Source organism: Pyxicephalus adspersus, chromosome 1 (genome assembly GCF_032062135.1).
Source record: "Pyxicephalus adspersus chromosome 1, UCB_Pads_2.0, whole genome shotgun sequence".
NCBI lineage: Eukaryota > Metazoa > Chordata > Amphibia > Anura > Pyxicephalidae > Pyxicephalus > Pyxicephalus adspersus.
In genome coordinates this window covers 99,500,904-99,515,431 of record NC_092858.1, presented here as the reverse complement: position 1 = coordinate 99,515,431, position 14,528 = coordinate 99,500,904, and the positions used below count along the sequence as shown (strand labels likewise).

At 38.4% G+C, this 14,528-nt stretch overlaps 2 protein-coding genes across 3 annotated transcripts in view; one reads left to right on the top strand and one right to left on the bottom strand.

Annotated features, from left to right (window-relative positions):
• Positions 1-2,861: 2,861 nt before the first annotated feature.
• NCDN (neurochondrin) lies at positions 2,862-12,716 on the bottom strand. Of its 2 annotated transcripts, none has more exons than XM_072420388.1 (7): positions 12,540-12,704; positions 10,087-10,218; positions 8,506-9,504; positions 7,805-8,046; positions 7,273-7,500; positions 6,620-6,762; positions 2,862-5,912 (listed from the first exon to the last, which is right to left on the bottom strand). In XM_072420388.1, the coding sequence occupies exons 2-7, from the start codon at positions 10,204-10,206 to the stop codon at positions 5,476-5,478; spliced, it is 2,169 nt and encodes a 722-aa protein (XP_072276489.1). In that variant the 5' UTR covers positions 10,207-10,218; positions 12,540-12,704; the 3' UTR covers positions 2,862-5,475. The 2 variants fall into 2 exon arrangements, with proteins under 2 accessions (XP_072276489.1, XP_072276497.1); XM_072420396.1 differs by having other exon boundaries at positions 5,739-5,904; positions 12,540-12,716.
• Positions 12,717-12,841: 125 nt separating this feature from the next.
• The window catches only part of KIAA0319L (KIAA0319 like), a 49,583-nt gene continuing 47,896 nt past the window's right edge, over positions 12,842-14,528 (top strand). Inside the window, exons 1-2 of the mRNA XM_072420377.1 lie at positions 12,842-12,962; positions 13,678-13,834. The gene's annotated coding sequence lies outside the window, so the exon portion shown is untranslated. The remainder of the gene's footprint in view (positions 12,963-13,677; positions 13,835-14,528) is intronic.

The window sequence follows — 14,528 nt, the reverse complement described above, 5'->3', positions numbered from 1 at the left end:
TTCAAGACTAATTCACTGTGATGTGTGATAGGCATTAACAAACACAGCCCACATTACATTTAATTTCATCCCAGCAATTTCCCCTGCAGCTAGATTTGGCTTCATTTTCATTTTGCTACAAATTCCCACAACTCTGCTTCCTTTGATTTCCAGGTTTAATTAACAATGCTCATTAAAATTAATTTTATTCCTGTCTTTTAATATCGCTGTAGCACCTGTCTATGGAAGGAGGGATGTGTAGTTGTCTCGCTGTTAGCGGGAGATTCTGAGAGTTGGGCACTCCACTTGGGCTTGTTAGTCCATTAGGCAGGGCTGTCAATACACAGAGTTCTCTTTACAATGGTAACTTGTGTATTTCATAGCAATCAGTTTCATGTGAACACTCATTGCTTTTGATATGCTGAGTTGCAGTTATTTTCCACTTAAATTTAAAAGCACTAAGTGAGTAAGTTCTTTTACCATGGTTGACTGTGATCTCCAGCTGTGCAAAATCTGCAGTAATATTTGTGTAATCTCACATTAAATACCAATTTCCACATTGACTGGAACTAAATTGTGTATGAAGAAACATGTTCTGATCCTTCCTTTCCAGATATGGATTGACTACAAGCTTGCCCTGAGCGAGTTTATTGGGGATTTACCAAAGAAGAAAATCTGTCTGATGGGAATAGGTAGGAAGCCATTGTTAATCTCCTTTACAAAATACTTGTTGGCTGGCTGTGTCTGCTTCTCAATTTGACTTTTAGTAAACATGTGGTATGAAAGGTCAGCACCTTTGACATGAAACACCTGACCTGCATACTTTGCGACTTTACAGACTGGTCATTGGCATGACAGGCAGCCAGCAAAAAAAGTTTTAAAAAGGTGAGGACAGCGTATTTTTTCTAGAATGATGACTTTAATAATATACAGCAGTTCATAAGTACTTGATGATCTAAGCATTAGTGTAGAATTGGAATAAAGGCCTTTCTTCATCCTCAAAAGATGCGTGAAAGTAATTCCTTAGTAAAAGTCTACCCACATAGTAGGCTGCAATCAATAAATTACATTTGAGAAGCTATGTTCTATATAAGCTGAACTTAGACTCTATCTACTAGAGTTCACTTGCCATGTACTTTATATATTTATATATATATATATATATATATATATTTGACCATGGAATCAAACCCTCACACTTGGCAGCATTTCATGGAATGAGTGCATTTCTGCAACAACATACACAGTGTTAACTCTGACCAAGTACTAAAGTTGTCCCATGGCAGCCTCTAATGCCAGATGAGAGCTTCTTCTGTGCCGGATAACAGCTGTCCTGACAGGTTCTCTTAAAAAGGTGTGGGTAGGAGAATGACTGAAGGCTGCCCTAAGAACTTTGTTGCACTCTTACCATGTTCTTACGGTTCTGTGGTACAAATTGTACACTCAGTTGTTAAAAAAATGTTTGAATATCCCAGTCTGTACTTTCTAGCATTCACAGGTACAGCCTCCGAATTCTTTACTGTAGTCACCCAACAGACTTTATGTTCTTTTTTTCTGAAATGTTGTCCCCTCTAGTTTACAGAAATATTTAAAAAAATGTTTAAAGGCCAACTTGCAATGCTTATTTTAGTCATTCTCAAGTCTGAGAACCTGAGCCAAAAATATAAAAACTCATCGGGCAATTTTGTAAACAGGGTATACAAAAAAGAGCTTAAAAAATAGCGCATTGCATTGGACACTGTGCCTTGTGATGCACTTTGGTAAGTTGGAGAACACTAGAATTGTGGCGGTGCATGAGGATGCTATTTAAAATGAATAAAACTGCAGCATGTCAATGCACAGAACATGCAACACTGCATTATTTTAATCCGGGTGGTATGAATGGTCTTCTTTATATTTGTTAGCAGATAAAACCAATCACAGGTACAGTTGTGACAACCGGCTTTGGGCATTGTGACATCCGTAGGAGATGCTTTAGGATCATTAGGAATTAATTTATGGGTTTATTTGACGTGCCGCTGACCTCCTACTTATCTGTATAAAACACGTTTTGCATAAACATAGACTTGTTAAGCAATGCAAAACCAATTTAAATCAAAGAAAAGCCTCCCGATACAGGTTTAACCCTTAAAGATTATTGAATTGAGCTGCATGTGTGCAGCCTACCAGTTTAAATATTTTTGAAAAATGATTTGAGTTGCTGATTCTCATGTTGCATGATTGCTGGCTAAGAATTTAATGCATTTACACAATATCCATGCGTAAGGTACTAACAACTATAATCAGAGCAGTCCAACAGATTCACATCAAGAGTGAAGCCTTTTCAAATGCAGGGGTTACTAATGCACTATTTTCCCAGTAAGTTTACCACAACTCATAGTAAAAAGTTTCCATGTGATGTGTGCTCTGCAATGGTGATTGCATTGGGAATACCATTGATGAAAAAAAGACAATGAAAATTCACATGCTTCAACTATGCCTTCCTATAATAAATAGGTGTGAACAGATCCCCAAAAAAAAGGAATAAAAAAGGAAAAATTACTGTGCTACTATGACAGGAATGGCATCCTATATACTTGATGGATATCATCAAATATAATAATATATATGCATTATGGAAAATATACTTACATGTATTTGATGACGTGTGAAAAAAAACAATAAAGTAAATAAAATACTTTATTATTCACATTTATTGAGGTTATGTAAGGTTATATCTTCACAACTGCTTGGCCTTAAAAAATGTGGTGCAAGAGCTCCCCTGTGTGGCGAAAAAGAAACATAGCAGTGATCATTATGGGGTGTTCATACAGGAAAAGTGTACCTAAAGCGGAGCTGTTACCCAAAGAAACAAGGAAGACACTAAATAATGAACTAGGAAGTTGAATGAACCATTTTTATTTTAGAATTCTTAATAGATCTGACTCCACAGCAATTTAAGTAATTGATCCAAAAGAGATATCTACTGTGTTGGTGTAACTGACAGATACATAATAATTTGTGTGCAAGTTAATTAGCTTTCCAATATGTTTTCCAATTGTGGCAGGAAACTAGAACAACTGCGGGAAAGCCACACAAATATATTGAAAACATACAAAGCTCATGCTCTAAACATGCACCCTCCATATGGCAGCCATTGTTTTATGATGTTCACAAGAGATCACAGGCTGGAAATACAGAGGGAAGAAGAGCGTGCAGAGGAGATGTGTAAAATCTTTGTATCAAACATTTATTTAGAATAAATTGCTTTTTTACCAAGTGATGGTTTAATAACAGATTGCCACTTTTAAACATAAAGACTTTTTTAAAGTGACGATCAGTGATCCAAGTGATTCAAGGGTAGAGGTCAATTCTCCACCAGGGAAGTCACTAACCCCGTTGTGCCAAATCTACCCAATTTCGGTCAAGCTAAAAATAGGGCATTAAAGTCACAAACTGTAGCCCCAGGTATATTGAAATGATGTAAAATTACTCACAAAATCTCCACTGGTAGGTTGCTATGAAAGTAAAAGCACCTAACATAAGGAAAGGTACAGGTAGCAGGGATGGTTTGTTCATGTGACAATGTCTGCTCATCTATGGCTCTATTTACCCTTCCTCACTATATCCAGAAAATTAAAGAACGCTTTTGGCTGGAGTTAAACATTTGTAGAAATCTCTACAAATTGGAAAATCATGTTTTGGTAGAAAGAAGAAGACAAGTTATTCTGGTAAAGATGTGAAAAGAAGCCTAAAGCACCACTTACTAATTTCCTTTGTGTGCACTGTGTGACTTGATGGCACCACAGGCAATATTTTTACGAATACAGAATTGCTGACAGTATATTCGCTGTGTGGGTTAAACACACTTTGTACCATGTTATATTTGGTCAGTGACTGCAGTATTAGTTTTGATCACAGGCCATCTAGAATACCATGTTTGCCTGCACCAGGGTCCAAGCTGTATACAAAAAGCTCCAGCGCAGGTGACAGTATTTTTGTCAAAAGCCATACAGTTTGTGAGAACTCATTAGTTAGGTTCATGCTGTTATCAGATGTCATAAATACAAAAACAGCACTGGAGCCAGCAGCTGACATTTATAAGATTTAATGGCAAGTCGGTGCATAAGCCATGTATGGATCCTATACAACCTAGCAATGCGTGTGCAACTCACCCACTCAGTCCCTCTAACACATAGCTAGGCCCTGGCTGAGAAGGATGCAAAATTTGGGTCTAAGCTGTGCTTTTGTGCATTGTTAAAGTGTTATAAGGTTGGGAAGCAAAGCACTGGCTACATTTTACCATATATTTGATGATCTAATGAACCAGACATTTTTAGATTGATTAGTAGCCTCTGTACAACTATTGGCCTGGGTGTCACGTGGTTTCAAACTCAATACCACCTAAATAAAAAAAGCAAAAAAAATGACACTGTTTGCTTTAAATAAAGGGTTTTAAGATAAATACAGTTTTGCTTTATAAGTGGAAACCACACTGCCATGTCAAGTTCCATTCGTGATGTGTGCCCCTTTGATCTGTGACAGCTCCTTTTTAAGACATATAAGGCAATTAGCTAATTCAATTTTTACATTTTAAATTTCATAAAGGGAACAAAGACTAAAAAAGGCATCAGTAACTTCTACTGAAGGAAAAAGGCAAGTAAAATCAATAGTTTAATATTAAATTTCAAGCCATTTTTGTTGGGGATCCCCCAAAAAAGCATTATATAATTCCACAAATGTAATGCTCGAGAAATAGAACAAGTAATAGCTTACTTGGGGGGGTCCGTCATCCTTTTTAATAAATACATTAACATTAAATAGATCACCCTAGTTTACATAAAAAAAAAAAAAAGCTTGAACCTAGTTAGGAAGTCTTACCAGATGATAATTTTCATTTTTAATGTTTAATTTTTTTTTAAATCTAGCATTTCATTGGATTATAAATTATGTAAATATAGATACAAAACTGGCCACATTACCAAGTTCTATAAAAGCAACTTCTTTGGCCATTGACTTGCAAATTGCAAGTGTCTATGTAGCAGATCTGCAGTTTCAAACCATACATTTCTTGGCCAGTACAGAATTGAGTTGTTACAAATGTGCAGCATGGTGGTTACTGGCTTATCTTAAGCACCCACCCTGGAAGATGACTGGGAGAAATCCCAGTTAAACCTACAAGTAATAGCCCAGCAGGACACTGTTGTGCATTTTAACGAAGCCAGTAGGAGGCAAAATTCTTTATTGTATGAAAAATGTAAAAAACTGCCTGATGAAACAGCTTTCAGCAAGACAGTACATATAGATCCTCATATAAAAAAAACAAAAAAAAAAAAAAAACAAAAAAAACACAACAACTTTATTTTGCCTAACAGACCCTCCCCCCCATTCCCATTTTCCCACCAAAGGGAACAAGTTTTTTGCTTGACATAATTTTTCAGTTCAGAATAAGTGTTTCAAATTTTTACAAGTGCTGAAGCTATATGTAGAAAAATTACTGCTGCATGAAGATTTTCGTCAGTGTATCTCAGATAAGCATTGTTCCAAAGCAGCCATGCCATATACGTTGGCTTTCTCCAACCCTCCTTGTTGCTGGATGAGTTCTCTGCAAGAGACGTTGCTCCGTGCCAGCTCCATGAAAAGGGCCTGCAACACAGTCACTACTTCTAAGTCAACAGACTCCGGTGAAACCTGGCCCAAGAGAGACAGCAAACTATGCAACCAGCCAGACTCTAGTACTAGTGGGGGCAACCAGGACAACAGGGGAAGACAGGCAGAGAATGCTTGTACTCCAAGGAACCACAATTCAGACATATCCGCCCAAGCATTAGAATACTCCTCACGAAGAACAATGTGAAGTTTTCCTGTGTCAGGATCACTGGATGCAACATGAGAATGACTTAGGAACTGAATGGCAGCCTCAAAGAAATCTTTTGTTTTTTCTTCCTGCAAAACTAAGAAAATCATTTTAAGCCAAAAATTCTTTCACAGTTATACATGCGCGTACATAAATAATATTAAACAACTTCAACGTTGGACAATACACTAACAGCTTATACCCTAAACAAGAATATCCATGGAAAAAAAAATAAGTACAGCCTTTACTTTTTAACTAAACTGTTAAGGATACAATAGTAGGAAAATAATAGTAAAAATGCGGATGCTCACACAAAGTGCTCAAATTTGTGAAAAACCTCACATCAGTATGTTCACCTTTACTTTTAAAGTAATTGCTTCCTTATATCTTTGTGCAAAAACCAAACTAAAAACTTGGCAACTGACTTCTATATACGTGGACTAATACATTTTTTTTCTGGAAAGAACCTTTACAGCCCCATCTGTAGTCACCTCTTTCTATGGTAATTCTAGTCATGTAGACATAGGGGGTCCTCAATGGCTCACAGCAAATATTACATTTCATTGAAAAAGTTGTTTGCATATTATTAAGTGCATATTGCTTTAAAATGTAACAGCAATTTATTTTCCCTGTAAAAATAAAAATAATGTGTTTGCTGTATAACTTCCATGCACATAGCAAAGGCCTAATGTCATGCTAATAGACAGTTTAGGGAGGTGGGTTTGATATTTCCTATCAAACATTTGTTATGAAAATATGTACCATGGAACACAAGAAGAAACAGTTATTAGTAGATGAACATACCCGGAGTGTTGGCCAATAACCGGCTTATCATTAGCCCCAAAGTGGACATATTTGCTACCAAAGTCATGTGTCCTTCATTTGGTAAGAGAATGGGAAGAGAATCTACCAGAAGCTTCAACAGAGTCCTAAAGTAACTTTCTTGACTATTGTAAGAGAAGAAAAAGAAACCTTAAGTACAGCAATAAATATTAGCAATCTTAAAAACAAACAACAACAAAAAAAAAAAAACACACAGTTACATAGTCCAGGAATGGAATGATGGAATGCACTAGTATGGTGCATCACCACATTAACCTGAACCCAACCTCTTCTTTTTGTAAACACATTTTGACAACATACTGCATTTTAGATAAAGTGTTCATATAGGCAAAGATTGAGACATGCTCCCCAAATTTAGCCTGCATCTTTAAATGACCAGATACATTAATAGCACTTTTTATTTTTATTATACATACACACCGGTTGCCACTCCACTTCTTACATTCCTCCATTTAAATGTTTTGTTTTTTTAAAATGACTATATAAAGGCTAAAAAAGTATCCGTAAAAAAAAAAAACAATTAGGAGATTTGGAAACCTAAAAGGTGATAGATTTTAGAAGTTCATACTTAACATCTCTCCATACAACTGACCATACTGCATGCAAACATTTACCCAACAAGTGTTGCTTCAGTCACCACTAGGTTGAGGAAGACACCACAGCAGCTCTGCATACTCAGTTCTGCCTCACTTCTTGTTTCAGGCGACATATCATCCTTGGATGTAAACACCTCCCACTGATGTCTGAAGTAGTCACAGAGCAATGAAGGAACCCCTTCAGAGATTAATATCCTTCGAGGTGCTTCTTCTGCACTTAGATGGCACATGGCAGGAAGCAGGAATCTGGCAAGCAAGCCAAAAACATAATTACATCAAAACCAGTCATATGAAAATTACATACTTAATCATTTATTGTAACGCCTAAAATTGATTGCACACACACATATCTCATAGCTTATGGTCTCCTCTGGCTATGCTACCCCAAGCTGCTTTACAGTAATGCCACCTGAGGCAATTCCTTAGCATGAGCTCGACATTTACCACCTCATGGACAGTCCTCCATGTTTTTTTAATAAGTTTGAGAGAACTTGTGTAAAGTGTTCCTGTTGATTTAAAAAGCGCATGCACACACACACACACATCTCACCTTATGGCGTCTCCTGGCCATACTGCACCCCAGTTGCTGCATAGTAATGCCACTTCAGACACTTCTTTAGGCTGAGCTCTACAGGCAGCACCCAGTTGAAACAAAGTCCTCATATAATGTACCAGGAATGGAAGAAGCTGAATAACCTCTTGCTTGAGACAGTCAGTTTCCTCTGCCAGCCATACTCCAAGTAATCTTACACAAGCCAGAACAAACGGATCCTCATGTTTTTCCCAGACTACCTATAACAGACAATGCGAGGTTAACGCAAAGTAAAATGCATATTTCTTTTTATTTTGTAATATCCAGCATTACTCTGGACTTTGAATGAAGCAAAGAAGAAATAACGAAGTCTGTAAGTATTATGTATTTATATAGAGCAAACATTCTGCAGCACTCCAAGTCCTACAAAAGAAAGCTAATGAAGTCTTCACATACAAGAACTAATTTAACGTCAATATGCAACAGTTCTGTTCTTGGGTTTAGATACACGTTAAACCCAAACACAGAGTTATTTTATTTTACCTCACCCACTAGTGAAATCCATCAGTCATTTAAACAGAAAGAAGGATTTATATCATGCAAGTTACACAAAGAGGATTTTTATATATATATATATATATATATATATATATATATATATATATATATATATATATATATATATACATACACACACAGTTTATGTCACTACAAAATACCTGCTGTAAGTAGTACATCACGGCTCCACAGGCCTCCTGTATAACTTGAAGGAGATGTAACTTCTGTTTCTCTTTAAGCATGGGGGGCTCCTCTTCCTTTGCACACTCTTGAATGCCCATCTCTACCAAGGAGTAGCAAGCTGTAACAATGACGTGTCTGGAACTGAGTGGATTAGGATCCTCCAGTGCCATCCTGATCTCAACACAAGCCAAACTTATAAGTAAACACAAAAATCTCCCCCTCTCATCTCTGTTTTCAATCAAAAGCCAAGAGGAACCATAACCTTGAGAAAGGCACGCGCCAAGCTTTAATGCCGGGTCTCTTTGGGAAACAATAAGCCTATTTCTAAGGACTTTAAATAAACCTGCACAAAGATGTTTTAGGCAGTCTTTACCCCAAGAAGTCTCAGTCAAAATTGGTGTAGGGGGTAGGAACACTGGAAGAATTTCTGCTAGGTAGAATTTGTTACTGTCCTCATGCTTATTGAATTCTTCAGAGAGTTTAATCAGTAGCAGTTGTAGTTCTCTTCGACTTTTCTTCCAGGATTTCTCCGGCATAGAATTAAGCAAATTGATTAGAATTTTAAGAGCATTTTCCCATCCAGGACTGTGGTTTAAATAAGCCTGACATAAAGAAGATACTGTGCCACCAGAAACTAGGTGTGTGATGCCCCCAGCAGCAGCCATGATGCCCATGAGACATTGATAGGCATCCTCAACCATAGAAGATTCATTTTTGATTTCTTGTTGGCTTAATGCACTTATAGTTTCATTGAGAATGGGAATTTTATTTAAAACTTGAGGATGGTTGGCCAAAGAAGGGTCAGTGCAAAAACAAGCCAACAGAGTCAGACCAAGACTTCGAAGCAAGTACTCGGGACATCCATCGAGTGAAGATTTTGAGAAAAGAAGCCGGTTTAGGAAAGAGAACCCAACTGAATCGAAAATTTTGTGCCTGGTTTCATCATCCAGATTAGAAGCTTGGACACACTTCGTCACCTATAAGGATCAAAGTCATTTCATTACTAATCAGGTACAAAGAAATAAGTATATACTTCCAAATGAAAATATAAAAACAGATTATAACCCCATGGGCTATATTTATAGGACTGGGAAAGACATTCACTTCCAGGTCCCTGTGTTTCCATGACAGGAATTGATTCCGACCTAGGAATGTTTGAGGGACTATTAGATTCTCTGTTTTATAAATACTGAGAAATAAGTAATCACACCTGTGTACACAACTACAACAACCCACCCCAATGAAAGTATTTAAATAAAGGAATAAAGGAAAACGAAAATAAAATAGGAATGCTACATTCAGAAATAAGACTTTTTCCAAATACAAAAAAAGAAAAAAAAACACAATGAATGTAATGGCTCTACCAGAAGACTAAGAGGGGGGGGGGCAATAAACAATATACACACAATGAGGTTTGGTCAAAGATAGAGTCAACCTATTTCTTAAGAGGTGCAGGTAAAAATATTCCCTCCCCAACCCATCTGAAATATATGGCATAAAAAGAAAGATGATAAAAGAGGGTCCATGTGCATTCATTGCATCCATGTATTAGGTCTTACCAGTAGTAGTGCAGCAAATTGCTCACTGTCATTCTTTGCAGATTTAAGAACTCCCAAACATCTTTCCAAGGCAGAATTTTCAGGGTTTGCTGCCTTACAGGGTTTTGATTTTGTCGACATTATGCGGAATTCCTGTGAGGTTAAAAAATTTAAAATTAAACACCTAGTAACTTAAAAGCAATTAGCCATTTTTTTGCAGAAACTTGTGCAATAATACCAATGAATAGAATACAGGCTGTGTGGAATAGAGTAAGGATGCATAGTAAAGATTGCTTGAATAAACAAAAAGTTCAACATTAAACTCTGCACTCATGATTGTAGTGGGGGTTTGTTTAAGGACAAGTGCACTAGAAGTCACTAAACATCAAACTCAAAAGCTGCATACCCACTTGCAATAATTATCGTTGGAAACGAACGACTAACAACCGATCGTCCTATAATCATTAACAAAAAAAAGTACACAAAGACTGACCAATAACGCAGATGAATGAGGATTTTGCTGGAAACGAACAACCGTCCCAGCGGATGTGATTGAGCGACTATCTTCACTATCTATTGTGTGTACGGTCATTCAGTGATCGTGGATGTTTCTCCAGTACACTTTCTCCTTTACATGTCACTTTCTGCATCGTTCAAACAATCCTTTCTAGCGTGTGTACACTATTGGTGGATTATATTGAACAATTGTATTGTTACAGCATGTACACAATACAATCGTTCAAAATAATCGTGCATAATCGTTAGTCGTTCGTTTTCTAACAATACTTATTGCAAGTGTGTACCTAGATTAACTCTTTGCTACCAAGAACATATCCCTTACATCCTTGGCAGGATGCTCTGCATCAAAATCCATCCGGACTAGCAATCTCTATCCCTAAACATTAATTTCACTAATCCAGTAATTTCTTGATAGGTAAATATAAATTCTCAGGCATTTAGCAGTGCAATCAATACTTCTCCAGAATGTAGAAAGAGGTAAAAACTCACATTACAATGTATTGTATTAGTCAAGAAATATTTGTTGTGATGCTTACCAGGAAGTATACAAAATACAACTTTATGACAACCGGGCAATGTATAGAAGTTTTTAAAAATTGAATTCTGTCAGTGATGCACAGAACAAAGTCCGAGTACATCACACAACTGGATTTTCCTAACAGATTGCACTTTTTCAGTGAAGTGCCTAAAGACACTTGTGTGCTTGTCACGGAACCCTTTGGGGTCATTAGGATTTTGTTTCTTTCCCATAAAAGACTAAAGAGAACATTGAACAAATCAACTAAAGGACAACTATGCCCACAATAAATTCTAAATTGCCTCAAAGGGGTCTATTTATAAAGCAATGAATCAGACATTCACTGAAACATGCTCTGGTTGAGGGCGCAGTCAATTGGTCCGGAGATGTCTTCCATCGGATCCTGCGTTTTCCCGGTATCCGACTCTGAGCTGGTGTGCTGGGCCCCAACATCTTCTCTTCTTCCAAGGTCTTCTTCTTCCTACATCACCTGACCCCAGGACATGATCAGGTGATGTAAGTAGGAAAAAATGTATCTTTTCACGTAAAGGCTCCTTCTGCGCATGCCCGAGAGTCTCAGGCATGCGCAGAAGGAGCACCGCAGAGCCTCCCGGGATGCGTGACGTAGGAATACCAGAAGGCTCTGTGCTCCTATTCATTCTTAGGGGGTGGTGCTGCATCCTTTGTTTAAGAAAACAAACAGACAGAATTTTGTACTTTACATAAAAGGGTTGTATAACAATATATGTAAAGTGAAATTTCTGAGTTTAGGTACGCTTTAAGTCACAGAGACTATTCCTCAAGTCCTGGCTGGAGGACATCCAGCATCATCTAACATTCTACTCATTGGATGCCATTTCTAGCAATCATGGAGACTCAGCATCCTATGTAGATTATACCAAGGGGGGTCTGCATGCTAATTGTAATGATATTCAACCTGTGCCCCCCCCCACGAGAGAAGAGAGAGAGAGAGAAATGGACTACATTGCTTAATGTGGGCACAATGCAGACTGACCGCTATGGCATTCAGTAATCTCAGTGCATGCATACACATTGCATTGGTGTCTACCGAGACAAGTAATACACATGTGGCATTGTCATAACTCCCTGCAGTAATTGTTACTAAAGGACTAAAGGTTCTTGTTGTGGAAAAAGAACTGCACAGCCATGTGAATCATTGGTGAATGTACACACACACACACACACACACACACACAATGCAATGGAAGTGAATCCAGCATAGAACACCACTAGGTCTAAACCAAGGAAATAAAAGAAACATATGATTATTAATGAGATGAGCGGTGACAAATGACATTTGGGAAGGCCCTTCTCTTTTAGTCAGAACACCAACATAAAACTATAGGGCGCCATTACATGTATATTGTGGAAAGTTTGCCTATGGCAGCACACGTGTTCCCCACATCTTTTTCCTCACCTATTTATAAACACGTGGCCTCAGTACCGGGTACCCGGGGGTGTGTGGCGCCTTTCAGTAACACTCCTCTGTGTGTCCGGCCTCCGATACAGCTTACCCAGCCTGCTCACCTCTACCTTAGACACACGACTTCCTTTCCCCAAACACCCCGCCCACTCCATATCCTCCGCCTCACAGCCAATCAATAGCTTCCCTTCTCAAACACAGCCCATGACCCAGGCCAGGACCTGCTACCATGGTAATGGACGCCATGCTGCGAAGGGGAGGGGAAACCCTCGCATCCGGGTAAGCCAGCGCTTCCGGGAGGAGGGATGTGGGTTGGGGACTGGGGGAGGGGCTCCCGGTGTAGGTCCGGGGACAGCGACAGGTAGAGCAGCGAATGTGTCCGAGCTGTAACGCTGACATGTATTCACCACACTGCAGGTATGTGTGTGACAGCGTGTTATATCCGCCTAATGGGTTCTGTACACACAGCTATGGGGGGAAGAATTACAATTGTGAGGCACTTTATTTATCTCGGGATAGGTAGCAGTGTATGGCTGCAGGCTGGGTACATGTATCTCTATAGGGGATGTCGGGAGGGCTGCAGTCACCACAATGTCATAGGGAGCTGCAGAATGTGATTGGAAATATTAGAAGCCTTTATTTTTATTATTTCTTACATCTCCAATGTGGGAAATCCTGGCTGGGAGGTGTGCTTGTATAAAATAGGATTGTCATATATCTATGAAGGTATATGGGTGTATATGTGTGTGTGTATATATGGGTGTATATATGGGTGTATATGTATTGCACCTGTTGTGCATTAGCTGTAAGGTAATCCTGGAATGTGTCCAGCCCTCTGTCGGCACCATTGCTGAGGTAGATAGGCCCTCAGGGGCCCATCAGCATCATATTGGAGCTGTCATCCTGGTTGTGTCCTGTATCTGGATTAGACTTGAAATGCTCCCTCTGCACGCAGTTTGCATCAGGTTTATGATTTTAGAACAGCTGTGTGATGACTGGATCTATGTATCGGAATGTATGTCTGACCTAAGATCCATGGTGCGTATGTATGATGAGACAGGACACACATGTCCACTATGGCCGATCTGTTAAAAGGAAAGAGGTGACTTGTGTTTTCTTTTCTCTGTTGCAGCACTCGGGACTTTCAGAACTGAAAACCTTGTCAAGAGGTCAAAAGAGAGCGTCTGGAAACAACCCCCGCCCTTCCATCTCCTCCCCTGGGGTAGTGATGGTGCAGCTGCCCCTACTGGAGCTCCATATCTGAGACCATCCCAGCTGACATGATTTGGGTTAGTGTGCACGGCCACTGATGGTGTCACTGATATCTGATGGTATTTCCTCTCATCTCAGAACCATGTGGTTGGCTTCTTGTGAAATCATTGCTACATTTAGGTTTTCATTATTGTGCAATCATTTTTTAGTATTTTTCTTATCTTGTCACTGTTGAACAAACAAGGAATTTAAAGTATATCTAAAGCCAACCCTTTTCGTTTTTTATCTTCTTTTTTGCCATTATGTCTCATCTAAGATAATTTAATTAACCTTCTGTGCTCTGGACACAACAGCTCCAAATATCCTCATAGACAGTTGTGACCTAAAAAAAACTTTTACTTTGGTATACAATGTTGTTTTCGATCCATATTACGATCCTAATTAAATAGAAATGAAACTTGCAAACATCTATAAGTATTTCATGTTTTTTACACTTGTTTGATTATCGATCAATACCACAATCATTTTTACTGCTATATCCAATTGAAATATTGATCATGACCCATATTCCCTGCTTTATTTATAAAGCAGGAAATCTGACATTCCCTCCAGGGAATGTTGAAGGGAATGTCGGATTCCCACTTTAAAAAAAACCTAACCTAATGAAAAATAAAAATGCCCAGCGTGATCAAATTTCTCTGCTTAAGATTTGATTGTAAATATAATATGAAAAATGTGATCTTTCATAATTTGTGGCCACCCTAAGGCTTA